The sequence below is a fragment of the Giraffa tippelskirchi genome, chromosome 11, assembly GCF_054371585.1.
Source record: "Giraffa tippelskirchi isolate mGirTip1 chromosome 11, T2T-mGirTip1v1.2.pri, whole genome shotgun sequence".
Lineage (NCBI taxonomy): Eukaryota > Metazoa > Chordata > Mammalia > Artiodactyla > Giraffidae > Giraffa > Giraffa tippelskirchi.
This window is the reverse complement of record NC_137285.1, coordinates 50,611,808-50,636,353: the sequence shown is the minus strand read 5'-3', so window position 1 is coordinate 50,636,353 and position 24,546 is coordinate 50,611,808. Positions and strand designations below refer to the sequence as shown.

Sequence of the window (24,546 nt, the reverse complement as noted above, 5' to 3'; positions counted from 1 at the left end):
GTGTTTTGTTATGGCACCCTTAGCATCTTCACTTCACAATACCAATCACTTCAAATATCTGACGTTTGCAGCCAGTGTCTATCGCTGTAGAATCAGAAGTTAGCATTCCAAGGGACCCCTTCTCCTCCAGTGCCTCTCAAAGCCTCTGGATAAAGTCCAAGCTTCTTAACATGGCAGACAAGCCCCCCACAATCTGTATGGCTCTCCATGCTCCAGCCTCATTTCTGAGTGCTCCCCCCTCACACTCTGGCTCAAGCCAGGCGCCCCCACTTGAGTTTCCCTTAGAAGCCAGGCCTTCTTCTCCTCCGGTGTCTTCTCCTCACTGTGATGCCTTCATATCTCTGCTTACATGGCAGTGCCCCAGGGAAGCTTTACCTCAGCTGGACTGGCGGGCTACAGTCCAGGGGGTCACAAGGCACGTAGCACTTTGTGCTTCCATGGCACAGGCATCTGCATCAAATTATCTGGTCCTTGTTCATCTGCTTCTTTCCCCTCCACTCTGAGGACTCCGGAGGTCAGAGACTGAAATTTATTCACCGTGGAGCCCCTAGTGCCCGCTCTAGAACTCGGCATACGGTAGGGTTTCCATTCATGAATCAAAGTGTGAACACATCTTGCAGGATTTTCCTCTAACATAGTCATTGCGTGCCTGACTGAGAGAACAGAGCTACGTCTAAATCGGATTGTTAGTTGCTTTAGTCTACTTGGGCTGCCATAACAAAGCACACACGCTGGGTGACTTCAACTTCGGGAATGCATTCTTTACAGGTGCTAGAAGTCTAAAATCAAGGTGTCAGCAAGGTTGCTTGTTTCTGAGGTCCCTCTCCTTGGCTTGTCCCTGGCCATCTTCTCCCTGTGTCTTTACATGGGTCTTCCTTCTGTGAGTTATCTGTGTCCTAATTTTTTCTTCTTGTCAGGACACCAGTCAGACTGGATGAGGGCATGCCCATAGGACCTCATTAAAGATCCCCTCTCCAGATACCCTCACACTCTAAGCTATTGTGGGTTAGAACTTCAACATATGAATTTGGGGAGGGACACAGTTCACACTCATCATGAGCACTGGCTTCATAGATTTTTACCACTGTTATGTTGCCGTCTTCCTGAGAAGGTTATTTGCTATAACGGTTTGGTAAGAGATGTGCATTTTCATTAAGAAAGTGGCATTTTGGAGCTGATGGTTGTTTCTAGGGCTAGGACTAGGGTATCATATTGGGAGATCCACATCCCCAGGAATAAAATCCCAGAGGATGAAAGTAATAAAGCAGTTCAGAATGTGGTGGTGATGGCCAACGTTACCAGACTCACTGGAAATTCTTATTCTGAAACAGCTAGTACTTAGGGAGCCCCAGGAAATTCAGTGGTCGCATGTCCCGTTCCTACCCAGGAGATGAAAACATCAGATGCGAAGGCTTTTCTCTGATCTTTCCTGTTTGTTGACTCTCAGGACTGGGAGAACTCTGTGAAACTTGAGGGTCTGGTCTTTTGGCTTTAGATTGGAATGGAGGATTTAGGCTTCCACTCCTTAAAGAGCAAAGAAAGGGTCCACCCCGGCCCAGCCTTGGTCACTCCCTGTGCATAACTAACATCGCTGCCCAGGAAGTCAGAGTGAGGCTGTGGGAAAGAGGCTGTGTAAGTGACTCTGACTGTTGCTATAACAACAGTACCTTGGTCTAATTTCTTTTGAAAAATGAATTTCAGCTGGTGGGATGAAGCCGAGCAGCTTCTCCCCACAGATGACAGCCTCCAGAGCTCTGCTGTTTATGGGCTGAGTGCGTGGTGCCCTGCCTGCCTCTGCCCACTGGAACATCCTCAAGAGCCGGTTAAATCATACCCATGTTTGCCTGAAAGTGAGAAAGCGCCTGTCTACACATGGACCTCACCACCCCCAGGAGATTCATCCTAGAGAGAAAAACCCTTTGCTTCTTTCTGCCTTGTCTCCTATTTGTGGACAAAGTTACTCTAAAGACATAAATAATGGTGATCTCTTTGCTGGCAACTGAAGGCGAGTCCCTTAGCTTTCAGCTTTGGGGCAAAAACCTGCTAAGAAAGGGAGGTGTGGGAGTCAGACGCCATCCAGGAATAAGAATAACGTCCTGTCTGCTCACTGAGATGGGTTGTGTGTGTGTGTGTGTGTGTGTGTGTGTGTGTGTGTGAGAGAGAGAGAGAGAGAGAGATGAAGAATTCTCTTCCTTTGCTGTCTGTAAACTCCAGCTCACAAGGAAGAGCAATGTCTGACCTCGTTCAGGGAAACAAGAGGCTTTTAATAGACTCAGAGATCTTATTTCAATACTTTTGTTTTCCAAAGGGAGATAAACACGTGCTTGGATTTTTATTCAAAAGCGGTGTCAGGACCAGGTGCTGGGGGCTGTTTGCATCCCATGACCTGTGGGACAGGACGTCAGTGTGATGGAGGCACTCCTGGAAGGGGCTATAAACAAAAAGGAGAATTTCTCATTAAAAAGAAGGGACATGTCGAGTAAACAGTGAAACAAAAATATTCTTGATTCCTACCCAAGGGAGAGAAAAGTACTCAGCCTCCCTGAAGTATTTCTCCTGCTGCCTCCCTCCTCCCAGAAAATAAACAGATTGAAACCTCATGCTTCGTTCCAACATGCCTGTTCTTTGGTCTGTGTTGTCCGTGTAAGTCTCCAGCTGTGAAGGACGCAGATAAGATCTGATCTTTCCATTTGCCCTCTTCCTCCCTACGGTTTTCCCTTCTTCTTCCCCGACCTCCTTTGCTGTCATTTCTTTACAGCTCTAAAATCCCATTAGGAATTTCAGATTGTAATACAAGGTCATGCACGCAGGCGTGTTTGAGTAGCTAATGTATGCAAGATGTTCTAGGAGGAGATATTCCTAAGGAGATTGTTTCTTGTCCTTAAATGTAGTGTCGTGTGTATGTGTATGTGTTTATGTATCTGGAAAGACAGAGCGGTGCAGCGTGCAGACTGTAGAATTCTGATGGCAACTGCAGATCTCAGCGGAGCTTTCCCTACAGAAAGCTACTGAGCAAAGGAAGCTGCCAAGGGATGCACACATCTGTTCCCTCCTGAAGTTTTCAAGGCTACAGCTATCATCACTTCTCAAACACATGCTAAATTTGCAGAGTAACATCTTTCCTCGTAGAGGAGCACAATGCTTTTCTGTGAATCAGGCAGCTCTGACTCAAAACACGTGAACACATCCTCCTTAACCCGTCACGACACCAGCGTCGAAAACATTTTCCCAGAATTTCTGAGCCAGTTTTGCTCGTGTTTGATCAGGACAGGAGTCATCAGATGTAGAACAGTGCAGTAGGTGAAAATGCAGATTTGAGAGGCAGATGGAACTAAGTAAGGCTCTGCTGTGTGTCCTGAAACAAATGACCACAGTCTCTGAGCCCACTCCTCATCCATCATAGGGGTATTATGAGGATTAACAATCAAGCTTCCCTGGTGGCTCCATTGATAAAGAATCCGTCTGCAATGCAGGAGACGCAGGTTCAGTCCCTCGCTGGGGAAGATCCCCTGGAGAAGGAAATGGCAACCCACTCCAGTATTCTTGCCTGGAGAATTACACGGACAGAGGAGCCTGGTGGGCAATACAGTCCATGGGGTCACAAAAAGTCAGACACAACTTAGCGACTAAACCACTATCACCAGCAATATACGTAAATCATGTAGCATGATGCCTGGTACATTGCAAGGTCTCAGCCAATTGGAAGATTAAATGACAATAATATCTTCAGTGAACCAGATTTTCCAAAAACTTACCAGTTAGGTCTTTCTACTGAAAACTATGTGAGGAGATTTGAAAGTTGGCATTTACAGAGATAGTCTCAGTTTCAACAAATAGTTAATAAATTCACTGAAATACCAATTTGAACTACGTATATGGAGCTTGTGAAAAACTTCATTACTTCAGATATAAAGAGTACACAGAATTCACCTGACTTGTGATGAAAATATATGTTATTCATTTAATCGAGAGAAAGCCAAGAGCCACTACCAACATTCATGTATTTGGAAATATGGAGATTTGAGGACATCTTGGGACTTGGCATTTCTCAGTGTTAAGGGCATGGACTGCCACTGCTCCTGATGTTTTATGATCTATTCTCAATGTGTTGTTGTGGATTCAGGTGGTGCAATTTAGGCATAACTGAAGGATAAAAGGGTACCTAAAAATTCAGCCACACACAAAGGATTTAATATGCTTTTAAGGAATGTCTTGATTTAGCAGCTTGCAGCTGGAATTCGGTGGGCATCCATATTCCGAACACTGAAAAGAGGCACCAGCACTCTTGTGGGTACACATCTAAGATGACTTAGGAATAGAGTTTGCTTCCCAGGTGGCACTAGTGACAACGAATCCACTGGCTGATGCAGGTGATGCGAGTTCGATCCCTGGGTCACTAAGATCCCTTGGAGAAGGAAATGGCTGTCCACCCAGTATTCCTGCCTGGAGAATTCCATGGACAGAGGAGCCTGGCGGCTCCTACAGTCCATGGGGCTACAAAGAGTCGGACATGACTGAGTGACTGAACAATACAATATATAATAGCAAAAAGGCAAAAGATCATGGTCATTTCTAAAGCTAAACTCAAAATCCCCCAGAATGTTCTACATGGTCCTCTTTCCTTGGGCTGGGGGCTCAGCAGTGCCCCAGCATTCCCTTGGGCCTATGTAATTGAGGTTTCAGATGCTTTCCAGGAGGGCAAGGCCACTTTTAAGATGATCCATTTCTTCCTGGAGCATTTCAGAACACAGATTTTTTTTTTTCTTTTCTTTTTTGGCTGTGCTGCCCCTGCAGGATCTTAGTTTCCAGACCTGGGATTGAACCCTGGGCTACAGCATTGAAAGCACTGACTCCCAACAACTGGACTGGGACCAGAGGGGATGTCAGGTTTTTAACTGACATCCCCTCCAAAGACCTAAATTTCATCTTGATTAGCTCCAAAGAAGCTGTATCCTGGAATGGTCACAGGTAGAGGTTTTAAACTCTAGGCTCTCAGGCAAATTTTGTGCGTGTGTGTATTTAAACTCATATGAATTTTATTAGGTAGTAAAGTTGTTTTCTCTCTAAAATAATGTTAGGAGTGCAAAGGCTGACAAAGCAGATTTCAGAAGTTATGATAAGATTTATCTTTTTTATGTGCGTTGCTCTACCCTTCATGTTTTTGTTGTTCAGTTGCTAAGTCATGTCCGACCCTTTGCAGCCACATGGACTGCAGCATGCCCTGCTTCCCTCTCCTACACTATCTCCTGGAGTCTGCTCAAGTTCATGTCCATTGAGTTGGTGATGCTATCTGAACATGTAGTCTCTTCATGTAGATTCCCTTCAAACAAACATATTCGACTTTTCTCAACATACATCTGACATACATTCGCTTTTTGATGTGGTCTTTGTTCTGGGGATGAACCCACCCATTTACACCTGCCACCACAAGCAAACAACACACCCTCAGATCGTGAGGAATGAAAATGAAAGTAAGTATGTAGAATATGGAGGGAGAAAATGTTCTAGGATATTATCCTACTCAGAGAAACCTCAAATATAAAAAGTAAACATTTTCATGTAAAGTCTTGTAGAAATTCAGCAAGCTCCTACAGGATTCAAGCTCCCCTGCACTTGGAAATATCTCCATCTAGAGCTTTGTTTCTTGATCTTGTTTACGAGCTGTCCCAGAGCATCACCATTCAACTCGGGAACAGATGATTTTTTACTGGGGGTTTTTTGTTTATTGTTTTGGGGTTGTTTTTTTTTTTGGCCACTCTGTGTCTTGTGAGATCTTAGTTCTCTGACCAGGGACCAAACCCAGGCCCACAGCAGTGACAGCACTGAGTCCTAACCACGGGATACCAGGGAATCCCAGGGACATCTGATATTGACATTCGTTAGGTATGTGTGCACATGTATTTTTAATCAAACGGACAACTTCAGAATTTCAGGACTCTGACAGAATTGTTAGTCTAGATAGGAATTTCTAAAAACTGGGAATGTTGGACGAACTCAGAGAAATTGGAGGGTTTTATTATGTTTCTTTAGCTGCCTGTGCCACCAGTTTGGAGAAGGCAATGGCAACCCACTCCAGTACTCTTGCCTGGAAAATCCCATGGACGGAGTAGCCTGGTAGGCTGCAGTCCTTGGGGTCATGCAGAATCGGACACGATTGAGCGACTTCACTTTCACTTTTCACTTTCATGCATTGGAGAAGGAAATGGCAACCCACTCCAGTGTTCTTGCCTGGAGAATCCCAGGGACGGGGGAGCCTGGTGGGCTGCCGTCTGTGGGGTCGCACAGAGTAGGACACGACTGAAGTGACTTAGCAGCAGCAGCCACCAGTCTGTGTCCCAGTCTGGGCCCCACCTTGGGTGATAAAATCAAACTGAGGAAGTGGAACCAAGAAACCTGCATTTTTAATAGCTTCCCAAGTCACTGTAAAGTCAGATAATCACTGATCTAGAAAACTGAACCTCTAAATAAACCTCAAAAGATCCTTTCTAAGGACACTTAAATCTAGAAGACAGTTCTGGAAATGTTTTCCACTCTATTCGTATTCTACTAAGTAATATATTTAACACATGAATATTCTGGGTCAGTCATCAGATACATTAAATAAGCAAGTCAGATTTATCCATGTGTTCATATGCTTATTATCTACTGATAGAATGAGAAGAAAATAACCATATGAAAATTGACTCCATGGATCATCTTCTGGTTTGACCAGAGCAGATGAGAATAACCAGAATATTCTCTTGGAGCCTCTAAATTACTTATAGCTCCTGCAATTCACCTTTAATTCTTGTATACTTGTATCTCTACTATTTGGTGAAGGAAGTTCACCCACACTTTTGGTTGGAAAGAGCACGTTGGTGGGTGAAAACCACTCAAAACCTTTGTAAGGAAATTTAAAATTTTCAACCATGAAAATATCCAGCATTTTGAGTTCACAAACATGTCAAAACTTGTGAGCCTGCTATGTTATGTAAAGTCTCTGGGTTTCAGATTCACTTTTCCTCACCATGGTGTTCTTCATATGCTCTCAAATTGTTCTCAACATAGGTTTCCTGGACCCATAGAGTTCTCCAACATCTTAAGGAAGGGACAGTCTGTTGGCCATTTCCAGACTTTTAAAATAACCAAAATAAATCGTACATTTACTTACTTGTCATTAAAACACCATACAGGCCACCATTTTCAAGTGCCTGCTTTAGGGATCAGTTACACAAACAGAATGTGGTTATTTGAGAAATCTTTCTAGTTTTCATTCATTCCTACAGTCTTATGAAGGAAAAGGCAAGCTGTTATGGTATGATGTGTATTAGGTGCTGTGGAAGCACATCAAGGGTCTCCAAGATCAGGAGGTGTGCAGAGGAGCTGTCATGAGAGACTGTATAGAACATAATGTCTAAACTGTATGGTGAAGGACAAATAGAATTGGTCAGGTGAAGAAGCTGGGTGAGAGCATAACGTATGCAAAGACTCAGAGAGACAGAGAACAAACACCGTGCATCCTGAGAATGGCAAATAATTAAGTAGACCTGAAGGTTTAGATTTGCTTGGAGTTGGAGGGCCAGTGGAGGGGAAGAAGGTTCAACGTGATAGCTGAGACTGGAGAGGTGAGCAGTGGTGCAGATCAAGTTGTGGAGGGCCGTTGTGTGAGGCTTAGATGATGCTGATGACAGCAGGTAGCTCCAGAGGAGCTGCAAGTGAAGAATGGGTTCACATTTTATAAGGAAAATCACAGCCCCAACAGAGAGACAACAGAGAGAATCGGTTAGAGAAGAGGCAAGACTGGAGCAGAGAGGCTAGTCAGGAGCTGCTGCCGAAATCATGAGAGCAGTGTTGATGATCTGAACTAGGGGAGTGGCGTTGGGAGTGGCGTTGGGAGTGGAAGATGAGATAAAAGTCTTTTATTAAGATAAAAATCATTAGTGATAAGAACAGATGTCCTTGAGATGCAGTTGGCTTTAGGTGGTGAGGAGAAGGTGGAATACGGATGAGTCCTGAAAATGACTGAAAACATTTTACCATGATTAGCACTGGATCCCAGGGTCACTGAGGAAGGCATGGCTGTGCTTCACCACCTGCATGAGGGGAAGTGTTTATGCAGTCACCTGCGTCTGAATTTGAATCCAGGTTGAGTGCCCCACCTTACCCCCCACCCCTGGCACTATAATCTGGGACGAAGTGCTTAATCTCACTATGCCTAAATATCTGTAAGGTGGTCCAAGTGAATCCTTCCCACCTTTTAGACTCTGTAGGAGAAGGAGACAGGAATCTGATGGTTACCCCCAATATCTTCCATCTTTAAATCTTCATCATCTGAATAGCAGGATCATCATTTTTATTCCAAGCTACCAGATCCTCCCCAATTTCATGCAAAGTCAGAGACAGTCAATAAGAGTTGAGTTTTGTTTTGTTTTGCTTTGTTTAAGCATACTGGCACTGCTAAAAGTTTACAGGAAGAAAGAATATCTTTGTCATGGACCCTTTAGAATCTGCTGGAAATGTCAGCAGAGGTCCAGTCATCTCAGCCATGTTTCTCCTTGTTGTGGGCATCATCCACCCTCTCCATTTCACCTCCTGTAGAGCCATCAGACCAGCACATGCATGACCTTCCCCAGAGGTTTGCTATGTGGATAATATATGATCCTGCATAAAAGCACTTTATAACCCCAAAGGCTTAGCTGTTCTTATTACTACTGGTTTGGATGTCATATCACTCATCCCAAACCATTCTGTCTCTTCCTGTTTCAGCTCTATCACATACACACATACACACAGAGTTTCACAGAAACACAGCCATCAAGCCACACTGTAGGCGAGAGACCTGTGCGGGAACCACTGTGGAGGAGGATTTGTTTCCTTCAGAGTAACTGACACATAAGAGTGACCCCCACTGTCACAGGCAATGGATGACTTCAGCTCCGGGCCCCGCAATGTCCCTGAAAGGGAGAAAATATGTACATGTAATAAAACAAGAGTAGTGGAACAAGGAAACCGACACTCGATGAAGAGTTCCTGTGATTCTTCCAGGAGGGCACAAATCATACTAAAAGGCTTCCATCTTTGGGAAGCAGAAGGACCAGGGACTTCCTGTTCAGTTTAGTTCAGTCGCTCAGTCGTGTCCAGCTCTTTGCTACCCCATGGACTGAAGCACGCCAGGCCCCCCTGTCCATCACCAACTGCTGGAGTCCACCCAAACCCATGTCCATTGAGTCGGTGATGCCATCCAACCATCTCATCCTCTGTCGTCCCCTTCTCCTCCTGCCCTCAATCTTTCCCAGCATCAAGGTCTTTTCCAGTGAGTCAGTTCTCCACATCAGGGCGCCAAAGTATTGGAACTTCAGCTTAGGCATCAGTCCTTTCAATGAACATTTCCTTTAGGATGGACTGGTTTGATCTCCTTGCAGTCCAGGGGACTCTCAAGAGTCTTCTCCAACACCACAGTTCAAAAGCATCAATTCTTCAGTGCTCCACTTTCTTATGCTCCAACTCTCACATCCATACATGACTACTGGAAAAACCATACCTTTGACTAGCCCGATCTTTGTCAGCAAAATAATGTCTCTGGTTTTTAATATGCTGTCTAGGTTGATCATAGCTTTTCTTCCAAGGAGCAAGCGTCTTTTAATTTCATGGCTGCAGTCAACATCTACGGTGAAAATAAAGGCTCTCACTGTTCCCATGGTTTCCCCAGGGATTTCCTGAGATAAGGCTATTAGGGAGGAGACCCTGACCTGAGTCCCTGGGACATGGGGAGTCCCCAGGTCATTTCCATGTGTAGGCAGTTGTGAGCACGAGAGTTGCTGCTTGCGAGTTCCTCAGCCTGCAGGTCCTGTCTCCTCCTGCCCACTCTCCTTCCATCCCCCAAGAGGGACATAAGGAGGGAGTCAGACTCTCAGACCACCCTGCTGTCCAGCAAAGATGGGACACAGGAGGGATGCTGAGATGGCTCTGCTCTTCTGGACACAACTAAAACCCTGATGCTGGGAAAGATTGAAGATGAAAGGAGAAGGAGCGGCAGAGGACCAGATGGTTAGATGGCATCACCAACTCAATGGACGTGCATTTGAGCAAGCTTCAGGAGATAGTGAAGGACAGGGAAGCCTGGCGTCTGCAGTCCATGGGGTCACAAAGAGTCGGACACAACTGAGCGACTGAACAACAACAAAAGAAAAACCATAACATGTTTCTTCTATAATATCTTTCTTCCATTCCCAATTCTGGTACAGGAAATATATGTCAAGGTTTGGCTTAAAGGGGCCAGCAGTGGGGAACTCTAGGCCCTCAAGGAAAAGGAAATACTAAGTAGCTTCAATCGGGTCACATCCTGGAAATGCATTTGATTTGAGCCCCAACCATGCAGCACTGTTCTACAATCTAGTACATGAATGCATTAGCACTTGGACTCAGGCTTGAATTGCAAATTTGATTTTTGTTGTTTATATTTAAAAAGTTATACAAGGTGCTTGGAAAACACTAGGCTGTTGTAAGCTAGAGAGCAAAAATATATCATTGTACCTGTATGTATTTAGAGATTCAGAAACTAATCTAAGTTGCAATAGTTTCAATGGGTATCACTGCATTTTTTTTTTTTTATGAACTTATTTATTTTAGTTGGGGGCTAATTACTTTACAATATTGTAATAGTTTTTGCCATACATTGACATGAATCAGCCATGGGTTTACATGTGTTCCCCTTCCTGGACCCCCCACCCACCTCCCTCCCCATCCCATCCCTCTGGGTCATCCCATTGCCCCGGCCCTGAGCCTTTGTCTCATGCATCGAACATGGAATGGTGTTCTGTTTCACATATGATAATATACATGTTTCAATGCTATTCTTCCAGAACGTCCCACCCTCACCTTCTCCCTCAGAGTCCATAAAATTGTTCTATGCATCTGTGTCTCTTATTCTGTCTCGCATATAGGGTTATCGTTACCATCTTTCAAATTCCATATATATGCATTAGTATACTGTATTGGTGTTTTTCTTTCTGGCTTACTTCACTCTGTATAATGGGCTCCAGTTTCATCCATCTCAGTAGAACCGATTCAAATGTATTTTTTTTAATGGCTGAGTAATATTCCATTGTGTATATGTACCACAGCTTCCTTATCCATTCGTCTGCTGATGGACATCTAGGTTGCTTCCATGTCCTGGCTATTGTAAACAGTGCTGCAATGAACATTGGGGTACACGTGTCTCTTTCAATTCTGGTTTCTTCGGTGTATATGCCCAGCAGTGGGATTGCTGGATCATATGGCAGTTCTATTCCCAGTTTTTTAAGGAATCTCCACACTGTTCTCCATAGTGGCTGTACTAGTTTGCATTCCCACCAACAGTGTAAGAGGGTTCCCTTTTCTCCACACCCTCTCCAGCATTTATTGCTCGTAGACTTTTGGATAGCAGCTATTCTGACTGGTGTGAAATGATACCTCATTGTGGTTCACTGCATTTTTTAAAAAATTTTTTATCACATTTCTAAGATAATAATAGATAAGGCTTAATGGGTGCTTACAGGATATCAGGCATGAAACTAAGTGCTTTCCATTTTATTTCATTTAAGTTCATCTTCACAGTAACTGTATGAGCTAGATATTATTGGCCCATTTTGTAGATGAAGAAACCAAAGTTTAGGGGAGTTTAAATAAGTTTTCCAGGATTCATTCATTTGACATGTATTTATTGAGTATGTACTGTGAGCCACTGGGGGTCCAGTAGTGGAAAAAAGCAGAAAAATCCCTACCTTCACTTAACTCTCTGTTTTTTTTTAATTTATTTATTTATGGCTGCACTGGGTCTTCGCCGCCGCGCACAGGCTTTCTCTAGTTGTGGTGAGTGGGGTCTGCTCTTCATTGCAGTGCACAAGCTTCTCATTGCAGTGGCTTCTCTCGTTGTGATTTGCAGGCTCTAGAGCATGGGCTCAGTAGTTGTGGTGCATGGACTTAGTTGCCTCTCGGCATGTGGGATCTTCCCAGGCCAGGGATCACACCTGTGCCCCCTGCATTTGTGGGTGGATTCTTAACTCCTGAACCACCAGGAAGTCCCTCTAACTCATTTCCTAATGGAGGGCATCCTGTGTGTGCTTAGTTGCTCAGTTGTGTCCTAATATTTGTGACCCCACGGACTGTAGCCCGCCAGGCTCCTCTGTCCACTGGGATTTTCCAGGCAAGAATACTGGAGTGATTGCCATGCCCTCCTCCAGGGGATCTTCCCAACCCAGGGAGAGAAGCCAGTCTCCCGCATTGCAGGCGGATTCTTTACCATCTGAGCCACCAATGATGCTCAGAGGGCATCATCACTAATATTTATTGAGTACCAGATAACATTTGTACATATTAACTCCTAGAGGGGGTTCTTGGGGTTGAAGCCAGACATTCTGACTCCAAGGCCAACAGGGCTGTTTCTGTGTTTTTGCCATGTTCTGCCTCACCCCCACCCCCACCCCCGCCACCACCACCCCAGGCCTGCTCTGCTGGTAAGAGGTGAGCCTTGAGGTTCCCAGCCAGACTTGTTTGTCTCCATGGTCTCAGCCACCACTATTTCCAGAGGAGTAAATTAAGCATTTGTCTTCATTTCTGCCTCCTGCCCTGTCCATTTCATGGCCTAGAACAGAATCCTGGATCTGCACCTTTAAAAATAAAGTCAGGTTCATTTTAAGTTGCTGTTGTTGTTCAGTCACTAAGTTGTGTCCAACTCTTTGTGACTCCATGAACTGTTATCCCACCAGGCTCCTCTGTCCATGGGACTTTCCAAACAAGAATACTGGAGTGGGTTACTATTTATTTCTCCAAGTTATCTTCCCAACCTAGGGATTGAACCTGCTCTCCTACATTGGCAGACGGATCCTTTACCACTGAGCCACCTGGGAAGCCCTCATTTTTAAGACAAGTGCTTACTTTTTTAAGGTTAACATCCCTTCAAGAAGTGCTGAGGGCCCCAAGTTTTACTTCCTTTAGATTCTGCACCTGTCATTTCTGACCTTGCCACTATGTGTTGGAGCTACATTCAAGTGTCTGCCATACCTAAGATCAGAACCACAGTTTCCCGGTTTGTTCAATAAACAGCTTCATTTTCTCGAAGTTTCTGCCTTGTATGATAGATGGAGCCAGTATCTTCTTCGAAGTCAAATTCCAGTGTGTCTGAGTTATGGCCTGATTTCAGCAATTCAGGAGTGTCTACCAAGCAACTACAGAATGTTTGGTGTTGTGATTAAAAAAAGAAAGTGTAGGAGCAAAGGTTAGACTGGATTTTTACTTAAAGACCTCTTCTGTTTACTTTTCAAATGGAATTCTCTACTTATGAGATGATAGCAATAAAGTGGCACTTCTTAGAGCCCCTCATGTCATCTCCAGGTTGGTTTTATTACACATGTGCCTCCCTGTGCGTGTGTGGGGCCAGAGGGAAGATTGTCCCTCTCTTGCCTCGATCCTGGGATGCTCTGCCAAGAATTGGAGAGGGTCCGGGTGGGGCTGCTCTGCTTCCCACTTCCTCCCCAGGTCTCTCTGCCTTGTGCCTTCACCTCTGCAAAGTTACTGGAGCCTCCTTCCAACCCAGCCTAGTCTTCCTTTAGTCATCATCTGGCAGGTGTTTCCCCACGACCTCCTCTGTGTCAGCCGCCTTCACTAGAGCCCTATGGACTGGCCTTTTCTGGCAAAAAGGAAAGGGACAGACAGGTGAATTAGGCTTATACTTACTAAATCCACAGTTAGCAAGACTTTTCTTAACTGGACTTTGCAAATAAGTCCAGTTAAACAGACACAGCCCTCTCCAGGGTTAGATATCCCATTACTGGGAATGTAGAAGTTCAAAGTCAAGCATTCCTTCATGTCAGTGGGGTTGCCTCCTGCTCTGATCCAAACTCACCTCCTTCAGCACCTGTGAATTAGACAAGAGAATCATTCATCTTTGCTGTCACCTGTTAACCACTGCTATGAACCTGAACTGAACACTACCTGCAGTCCCACAAATGCATAGTAAGCAAGTCAGCTGTAGCCCTGACCTTCTTGGAGCTTGCTAAACAGACACTTAAGCAACTGTCCTAGTGTATAGTAAAACCTATGATGGGGAAGGAGAGGTTTCTTGGAAAAACTTATTCCAGAATTTCCAACCCGGTACAGGTGGGTCAAAAGAGGTACCTATTGTAGTTGGGGGTGGGGAGGGGATGTGAGAGATTTCTTGGAGGAAGTGAAATCTAAGATACAACCAGGAAGATGAATAGCTATTACCAGGGAAGGGGAGAGAGAAGGGGAGGGGTGTTTTCCAAGAGAAGAAAACAACAGGTACAGTGCCCTGGAGGCAAAAGGAAGCTTAAGACCAAACAATGAAGAATGCCATCATTTAGGAGAACGAAAGAATACAAAAGAGAACGAGCAGATGGAAAGAAGGAAATCCAGGAAAGTGTGATATCAGGGAACCCATGCATGCACACTTTTAGAACAGAGCAGGCTACTATGTCATGAGATGCTGGGAGGTCAAGTGCAATATGAACCGAAAAGAAGTTTTGGGTTATGTTAACCATTAATCTTCATTTCTGTGCTATTCAGTAAATGTGTTAAATGCCATGTTCTTCGAGGATTTTCAGTGTGCTTTATAGTATTGTTGATTTAATTCCTTGATGTTCTCAATTACGATGTGACAAGAATTTAAGAAAGGTATCAACACCTTTCTTGAGTATGGCACATTTTGGCCCCAGTCTCACATGTAGCATTCATCTGAAAAATATTCCTAGATGATTCTTCCCAGTAAGAGAAGCGTTGATTGCCTTAACTGTTTATTTTCTTTTGTTCCACCCTTCAATCTTTGGTTTGCTTGCTATCTCTTAGTCCTGTGAACTCTGCTTTTGGATAAAACCTCTTTGCAAAGAATTTGAATCAAAGGCTGGGCAGTTTTGAAATTAGATATATAACATCTTTCTGATATGTTCTAAATAATTTAACAATTAGTTCATAGCGATGCATGCTGCCATGCTTGAAGAGTCCGCTGTGACTTGGAGATTCAGTCATTCTCTTTCCTGTTTCTTTTCCAGCTCCAAGAGACTGTGAAAAGGAAGCTGGAAGGAGCCCGATCACCACTTAATGGAGACCAGCAGAATGGTGCTTGCGATGGGAGCTTTTCTCCAACTAGCAAGCGAATACGAAAGGACATTCCCACGGGGATGGAAGCCATCAACAATTTACCCAACAACATGCCACTGCCTTCAGCTTCTCCTCTTCACCAACTTGACCTGAAGCCTTCTTTGCCCTTGCAGAATAGTGGGACTCACACTCCTGGGCTTCTGGAAGACCTGAGTAAGAATGGGAGACTCCCAGAACTTAAACTTCCTGTGAACGGTTGCAGTGACCTGGAGGACAGCTTCACCATCTTGCAGAGCAAAGATCTCAAACAAGAGCCTCTCGATGACCCTACTTGCATAGACACATCAGAAACCTCTCTTTCCAATCAGAACAAGCTGTTCTCGGACATTAACCTGAACGATCAGGAGTGGCAGGAGTTAATAGATGAACTGGCCAACACCGTTCCTGAAGACGACATACAGGACCTGTTCAATGAAGACTTTGAAGAGAAGAAGGAGCCGGAATTCTCGCAACCGGCCACAGAGACCCCGCTATCCCAGGAGAGCGCCAGTGTGAAGAGTGACCCGTCTCACTCTCCTTTTGCTCACGTCTCTCTGGGCTCCCCCCAGGCCAGGCCTTCTTCTTCGGGTCCTCCCTTCTCCACCGTCTCCACGGCCACCAACTTACCTTCAGTGGCCACCACTCCTGTGGCGCCCAACCCCGCCAGCTCCCCAGCGAACTGTGCGGTCCAGTCCCCTCAAACTCCGAACCCAGCTCACACTCCGGGCCAGGCTCCATCTCGGCCCGGAAATGGTTATCTCCTTAACCCGGCAGCCGTGCCGGTGGGGGGCGCCGGCTCGGGCCCCGGGGCCGTGCCCGGCTCTGACCTGTCCCCCGCCGAGCAGCTCAAGCAGATGGCCGCGCAGCAGCAGCAAAGGGCCAAACTCATGCAGCAGAAGCAGCAGCAGCAGCAGCAGCACTCAAATCAGACTTCCAGTTGGTCTCCCTTAGGGCCTCCATCCAGTCCCTACGGAGCAGCTTTCACTGCGGAAAAACCAAATAGCCCCATGATGTACCCCCAAGCCTTTAACAACCAAAATCCTATAGTGCCTCCCATGGCCAACAACCTGCAGAAGACGACAATGAATAACTACCTCCCTCAGAATCACCTGAATATGATCAATCAGCAGCCAAATAACATGGGTACAAACTCCTTAAACAAACAGCACAATATTCTGACTTATGGCAACACTAAGCCTCTGACCCACTTTAATGCCGACTTGAGTCAGAGGATGACGCCCCCGATGGCCAATCCCAACAAAACCACCCTCACGCCCTACATCCAGCAGCAGCCCCCGCAGCCGCAGCCCCCGCAGCAGCCCCCACCTCAGCTCCAGGCCCCCAGGGCACACCTGAGCGAGGACCAGAAACGCGTGCTCCTCATCAAGCAGAAGGGAGTGATGAGTCAGCCCATGGCTTACCCGGCGCTGCCATCCCACGGTCAGGTAAGTGTGAAAGTGGACATACGATGCTCTCCTTGCTTCTGCCATAAGGGGGTTATTACCTTCAGACATCCTTCCTACACATCCTTGTGTTGTTACTAGGTTTGTTGAGGGGTTTTCTTCTCTTTTTTCTAAGACATGGAACAAGGTGGCAGAGTATACTTCCCTGTGTTTGATTAAATGCCAGGGGATCAAACTTCTTTTATTCTGGACGGCAGATAAGAAACCAAAAATGGTGTAAAACGCTCACTAGATGGGAGGTTATAGAGGCCATGTGACACAGCGTGTTGCTTCTCCTGTAGCTTCTCTCCCAGGTCATGTGGTCCAAGACTGGGGAGGCAGGAAGGTCAGAGCTTTCGGGATCTCTACAGCCGTCTTATGAGGTCCCAAAGAAACTCAACCTGTCTTCCCTGTGTTATGAATTATGGAAATTTGGATTCTGGATGTTCGAAGGTGGGAGCATTTTCTGTGTTTTCAAAGTGAAGTGGAGGATAGATTTTTGTAAGACCGTGCAACGTTTCAATACTTGTTGCTATACAAATGCACTGAGTAGCTGTTTCCACCTTGTGACTTGAGAGTGTACTAAAACCATCTCCGATTCATCAGCTATTGATTCAGGAGAATTTGATGGTGCCTGTCTCTTAGTGCTGCGTCCAAGTCTCCTCTTTCCTGCTGTCTTTCTTCATGGTATCATGGTATCAGGTGTAGAGATCCATGGTAAGAGTGAGTGGCAACCACTGGGGAGTGAATGAATACTCATTGACAAGCATCAACTCTCTCCTCACCCTGATCAATGTGGCCAGCAGCCAACACTCCTTTAATTTAACACTTTATCTGCCTCAAAGGGGAGAGGAAGTAGGGAAAAAGCATCATCCTACTGACCTTACCCCTATGCGGGTGACTTCATAAGCCATCATTTTATTGCCAGTAGATGTGAATTGTGGAGGCACAGTTCTCTGCCCTGGTCCTCTCTGGATGCCCACACTTGATGGCAGTTGGAGACTTTGCAGAAAAGTCTTTGCTTTAGGGGCCCTCGTGTGCAAACAGGTCTTAACTAGCACTTGGATACGCATCCACAGTGGGATGCTTTAGAAACACCGGGAATTAAGGCGGGCAGATCTTGCATCACTGGGCGCTGTTTGTGTCTGCCTCTCCTGGTATGTCCCACCCTACCCCCACCCCACCTCCCCAAGCCTGATAGAGACTGCAGGGCTGAGGGTGGTGCTGGCCTGCAGAGACAGGCCTGAGCTCTGTGGCTTGATGCTTGTCCTTCACAGCACTTCCAACCCAAAGCCTCACAGTGGTTTCTTGTCTGCACATGCCAACCAGGTCTAAAGAAATTCTGTCTGGAGAAATAAAAATATAGCTTGGTTGACATAAACTGCCATCAGTGGCTGGTAGAAAACCATCATTGAAATGGGAACTTTTAATGTTTTATCCTGGTTCCATTAAAACTATACTATTGGAAAATGCAGCATTTGATACATTTCAATGTTAAGTTCTGAAGCATGCAGAAATATAGGTGATACACAGAGGTGTTTGCTGTAGTTCAGAGGTTTATGAGATGGCAAGCTGTCAGCATGGTCATCTGCTGTTACTTTTAATACAAATTGTGTTCTCCCTCCACTGTTTTTTTTCCTCCTTCCTCCAAGCCAGACCAAAGGTGATTAATTCTGACTCTGCACACATGTGGGTGCAATATGAGCCATTCTCCCTCCCCACCCTCACAGAATGTCTTTTGAAATTTGCTAGCTTGGGACGAAGCTCCTGTTTTTGACGGAACATGAGTCTTAAAGGTGCTATTTCAGGTCCTTATGTGAATAACTGAAGCCTTGGACCACAGAGGTCATGTTTGGAAAGGACTCTGTCAAGTGATGAAGAAACAAAAGTGATGGTTTTCTGGATTAAATCTGTGGGTTCCTCCTTTCCTCCTTCCATCTCCTGAGGTGCTTTTAGGAAGGACAGAATCTTCCTCATTAAAATAACCATTTCTTAACCTCATAAAGAACCATCAAACAAAATCATGCTTTTTAATGAAATATTAACTCACCACTGAAACAAGCTTCAACATACATATATAAACATGGGAATATCTTTCTGCAAACATACCATTTATTTCTTGCTTTTATCTGATTGTGGAGAAGTATTGACACAGCTCTCAGAGTAGTTAATTACACTCTCTGTGAGTACACTGCGCAAATATGAGCATGAATTACAGGTAAGATATAAAGTATAGTTATACAGAGGTGTAGTCCAAATTTGTTTTCTGCTGTTGCTAGTGAAAATTCATTTTATTCTTTGTTGGCCACAAGGACCACAATGAACACTTAGTTTTAATGAATAACTTGAGCACCAAAGCCAATAACCCTAAAACATATATTTTGAGATAATTTTCTTGTACAGATGTTTGCTTATTTGGGACATTAGCAGCAAATGCCATTTCTCTCAGGAACAAATAGAAATCCACTTTGTTCCTGAAGGTTTCGAAAAGGAGGGAACCAAAGATTGAGAAAAACAAAAAAGAATTTATTCCAAAATTTTGAATATGTTTTACCTGATAGCTCTAGTTCTCAAAATTTTCATATTATTCCTTGCAATTCAAAAATTGAGCAACGATTTGTATACAAAGGTTATGCTCTTGGTGTCACTTTGGATTGTGAAAATTAGGACCATAATAAACATTTTGGAAAAATAAATAATGTGCCTGAAAATCATGCTATTAATGAATGATTAATCAAATGGAAATGCTCATAGTACAAGTGAAATAAGATCAGATTGCGGCTTATATGTCACAATCCAAATTGTGTTTTTTAATATAAATAGAAAAATACTGAATAACTAATACATTGAGAATGGTATTTCTAATTGGTAAAATTATGAGTACTTAACTGTTTTCCTCTTTATACTTTACTCAATTTTTTAAAATGTTCCATCATACAGGTATGTATGTATGTATTCTATCATTAGGAAAAAAAAAAAACTTTTTAAGGGAAGAAAATATTCTATATTTTAAAAGTTTACACTTTACTTATTCAAAGAATCCTTATCCAATTTGCCAGTAGAACTGAGGTGATATCATTACTTTCTATTCGTTTATATATATGAGTTGTGAATCCCTGCTTATAGAGATAATTCAGAACCCTTCTCCCCCCTCTTCACTCTTTTCCTTTCTCTCCTCACATCCCCTTTCACTCCTTACAATCTTAATTCATCAGCTAGAACAGTGACAATGAAAGTATTAATGAAATTTCCACTAGGATAATCCTTCAACTCTTCTCCAAGTTGTGCTCTTGTATTATTTCTTTGATCATTTCTCCCTTCCTTTTTCTCCTTTTCCAAACTTCTCTTCATCAAAACTTCTGTTTTGCTTTCTAATTTTTAAAATATGCATTTCTGTGACGGAATAACCAGAACTTACTTTGGTCATGTCTATTATCTTTTCCTGATCTTGTTTTTCAAGGATAGGATTTCTCATCACGCTCTTTTTTTTTTTTTTCTTTGCTAGTTTTTGCATAGCACCTAACACTATGTCTTAAACATAAGGATGTTTCGTAAGTCATTTGATGGCAATGATCAATGTTTGGGCCAAAAATATATTTATAGTTGATGATCGGCTCCAACAGGGAGAGTGTTAGCACAAATAACACAGAGCTGCTATTGAGATCAAACAGAAGACCTGGAAAGGCAAATCAAAAAAGAATCCTTGCTAGGAGGTGGTTATCTTGAACCTATGGAACAACAACGAGATTTCTGGGACAGCAAACTCTGTGTGTGACAAGCAGAAAAGTAACAGAGCAGCTATGCCCGAAGTAAAGCAAAAGCCAGTGACTACTTGGCTGGTCTAGGAGGGGGACAGGGATACCCAGAGCCCCAGAATAATTCGTACAGGGAAGAGCGGAAAGTGAATAATTTCCAAAATGGGATGTTAAGTTTTACTCATTGCAATTATAGGACTAGATGAATCATAGGCACTTGGCTACTGTATTCTTCATATGTGTGTTTTCTGTATGTAGCTGTGTCTATCATAATGAGTCCATATATGCGTATATTTTACAGAATGTTTTCCCTTTCCAATGTGATTTTACTGAAATCTATTGGGTCTCTTGTGAGATATATTACTAATATTATAAGCTTTGTAGCCATCAAATCTGCACAGATGGAACAGAGCTCTGACATTCACAGACACCATGGAAGTCTCTTTGAAGATACATTTTTTCCTTCAAAAACTTGGTGCCCCTTTGTTTAGTTTCTGTAAATATATATATATATATAGTTGATTTTTTCCAAATGATACATGACCTAGTTCAGAAAGTCAAACCATACTCTAAGGCTTAGGATAAGAAAGAGCAGTCCCTTGTATTACCCCTCCATTCTAATTTCTGCTTCCCAAAGGTGGTTGCTTCAGCTCATTCAGTTATTTTCTCTTATTTATGTCCATAAACTGCTGTTCCTTGGCATTTCAGTTATTTGACTCAATACAAGGATTTAATTCAGTTGCACGACCTCCTCACAAACAACCCCCGCCTCACACTGTCTCTCTTTTTCTCTTCCCACACTCTCAGTAGAACTAGATAGATCACAAATTATGACTTTGAAAATATTCTATATTTACATGACTGATTTTTGCATAGTGCCTCAGAGTTTAGCTATGCAGTGTACTATGGTTATATTTCCTTTCTTATGTAACTTTTTGTTTTCCCTGGAGTTTATAACTGTCTCTGCTTTTAACTGGTGTTATCTCTGCTCCTGGGGCTTCTCTGGTGGCTCAGGTGGTAAAGAATCCGCCTGCAATGCAGGAGACAGGGGTTTGATCCCTGGGTCTGGAGCATCAGCTGGAGAAGGGAACTGCAGCTCCTCCAATATTCTTGTCTGGAGAATTCCAGGGACAGAGGAGCCTGGTGGGCTATAGCCCATGGGGTCACAAAGAGTCAGACACGACTGAGCGACTAACATTTTCTTTTTTTTTTTTTGTCTCTGCTCCTACTTTCAATATGTCCTCAACCTTTCTGATCCTGTAAAACTTTTAATAGGATCAAGCACTTCAGATGATCTCTATTATTATTTTCTCTGCTTTTTTCTCTCTCTCCCTCTTTCTCTCCTTCCCGGCTTCTCCTCCCACCTCCTACTTCCCACTCTCTCTCAATCTCTTTCTCCTTCTCTCTGTCTCCCTCTCACTGTTTCTTTCCTTTCTTCAGTGTCTCTCCTAAAGACTTAGAGACTTTCATTCCAGTTTTCTGTCCTACACGTTTCTTGGTCGGCTGCTTAACTGAAGTCATGCAGCTGGCCTTCACCCTTCACTATCATTCTTGAACTATTTCATCCCCTTCTGTGCTGCACTGTCTGTTTTCTTGATCCCTCCTCTTCTTCCTTGGCTTAGCCCTGCGGATTGGTAGAGCACATTCTCAGTGCCTAAGAAAGGGTGTACGGGAGATTGGCTTTTATTTCAAAAAATTCTTTATTAATTTTTCGTCTTATTGTGCTCTTAAAGCTCATTACAGGTGAGAAACAGTGATTTATTTCATTGTTCAATGTAGTTCTGATAAATTTTTTATTAATTTTTATTGGAGTACAGTTGCTTTACAATGTTGTGTTAGTTTCTGCTGTACAGCAAAGTGACTCAGTTATACGTATACATAGATCCCCTCTTTTTAAGATTTCCTTCCCATTTAGGTCACCACAGAGAACTGCGTAAAGTGCGATAGAGTAGGTTCCCGTTAGTTATCTATTTTATGCATAGTAATGTATATACATCAAATCCCAGCTCCCAATTCAGGGAGATTGTTTTTATGCAAATGATTTTTGAGAATGTCTTTATCCTCACATTTGATTCACAGTTTGCCAGATGTAGAATTATAGTGAAGAAAACATATTCCATCAGAACTGATAAGGCATTTTTTCATCGTCCTGTGGCTTTCATACTGGTGAGAAGTCCAGTGACATTTGGATTTCCCACTCTATGTGTATAATCTGTTTTTTCACTCTGAGAACTTTTCAAATCTTACTTTATCCTGAAATTTCATAACAATATGCCTTAATGTAGCTATTTTTCATCCACTATGTCTGGTACTGTGACCTTTTTCTTTTTTTGGAAATATGTCTTTAAGATATGTTCTTATATGATTTCTTTGATCGTTTCTTCTTTCTCTTTTCTGTCTCTTTCTTGTTAACTTTCTGAAACTTTTATTCATCATGTAGCAGACCTCCTGATCTCTAATTTTCGTATGTTTTCAGTTTGCCGTATCTTTGCCCTTTCACATTACGTGTTCTGTGAGATTTTCTTAACTTTACATTCCAGCTCTAAAATTAACCATTTTATTTTCTTTATCACATTTTGTGCTTCCCTAATAGCTCAGTTGGTGAAGAGTCCGCCTGCAGTGCAGGATACACCAGTTCAATTCCTGAGTTGGGAAGATCCCCTGGAGAAGGGATAGGCTACCCACTCCAGTATTCTTGGGCTTCCCTTGTGGCTCAGCTGGTAAAGAATCCATTTTAAATTTTCATAAGCTCTTCTTTGTTCTCTGATTTATCCCTTTCACCCTAAGGATATTAATGCTCATTTTAAAATTAATTTTTCTTGTACTCCCTGCCTTGCCCTTGTTTCTCCTAAGCACCCTTTTTCCATATGCTCGTTTTATTTTTCTTTCTTTCATGTTAGAAGTTTGTCTCTTTGTTTATTTAAAGAGGGAGACACAATAAAGCTAATTCATTGCTCTGTGCACTTAGACAGGGCTTGTCAAATGTGGGGCTTCACTGTACAGGGGTTGAGCTAGAAACCCAGCCACTTCACTGGGTCAGTGTCTGCAGATTTTTACCACAGCACCAGTCAGAAAAGACTCTCTCAACCTCATCACAGAGAGTTGTGAATCTCGAGGCTGGCTTTCTGGAACTAAGCAGAGGAAGGGAATCGGCAGGTGGTGGTGATGGCAAAGTGTATTTCACTAACTTTTTTGTAGGCTTTTGCTTTATCTCCCAGTTTTGTACGGCTTCTCAGTTCACTCTCAACCAGAACTGGGACGTAGGATTCCAGAGTCTTGTGGCTTCACCTCTCCAGATTCCTTCTTCTGGAGTTGTGTAGCTGGTCCACCACTTCACAAAACAGAAATATAGCTCATGTTCCTTTTGTGTGCGTTCTGGCATTCAGAAGTGCTTCTGCCACCTGAGACTTTACAACATCCCTTACTCTGACCCATCTTGTTGATTTTTGGCTTCCTCTACCAAGAATAAGGATTAGCTTTCTCTAGAGAACTCAGTTGTCAACACTCAGCCATCTGATTTTCAGCTTCCAAAATTTTGTTGACACCCTTGATGGCTATTTCCATCTCCTATCCTCTTTTGTTTTTGGATGTTTATATCATTTTTATTCCTTTATTGTCACTATACCAGGGAGTTGGAGAAATCCAAGATGAATGAGGATGGTCCATCTACCAGAGGCTTCCTCAGTGACTTTCTAAATATTGAACGTTGTCCAATATTGAAATGTATGTGTTACAACGTATTTCACATTATTACTTCTAACATATTGGACTTTAACAGAGCTGGTTTCAGGAATGCTAAAGTACTCTCTTGACATGAAATTTACATGTCAAATATATACGTTCAGAAGGACAGGGAAGAGTCACATGATAAACATGCTATTTTAGAATAAGAGCTGGTGATTATAACCTTTGGGTAGCTTTTAGGATCTCGAAAATATCGACTGACTTCAAGGACTAGAAAAACAATTTAAGTTCCATGACCCTGACTAAGCCAATAGAATCTGGCAAGTCAGATGCAAGGTAAAATATTGACAGAACCCTCATCACAGACTGAATCCAGGGCCTCCCAGAGGAGGGGAAACCTACGGGCAAAAGCACTACCAAACTCCATACAATAAATGAAACGTTCCAATTGATGGGTATAAGAGGTCATTTCCATCAACATACTAGCATATTTTGAAAATCCTGATTGATATTCTGCCAGAGTCTTAGAAATATGAGGCTAAGAGTAAACAGCA

General features: G+C 43.4%; 1 protein-coding gene across 1 annotated transcript in view; it reads left to right on the top strand.

The window, feature by feature from the left end:
• Positions 1 to 24,546, top strand: part of MAML3 (mastermind like transcriptional coactivator 3) — a 451,114-nt gene that overhangs the window by 255,446 nt on the left and 171,122 nt on the right. Inside the window, exon 2 of the mRNA XM_081540610.1 lies at positions 15,024 to 16,556. Coding sequence (XP_081396736.1) covers positions 15,024 to 16,556 — 1,533 coding nt within the window. The remainder of the gene's footprint in view (positions 1 to 15,023; positions 16,557 to 24,546) is intronic.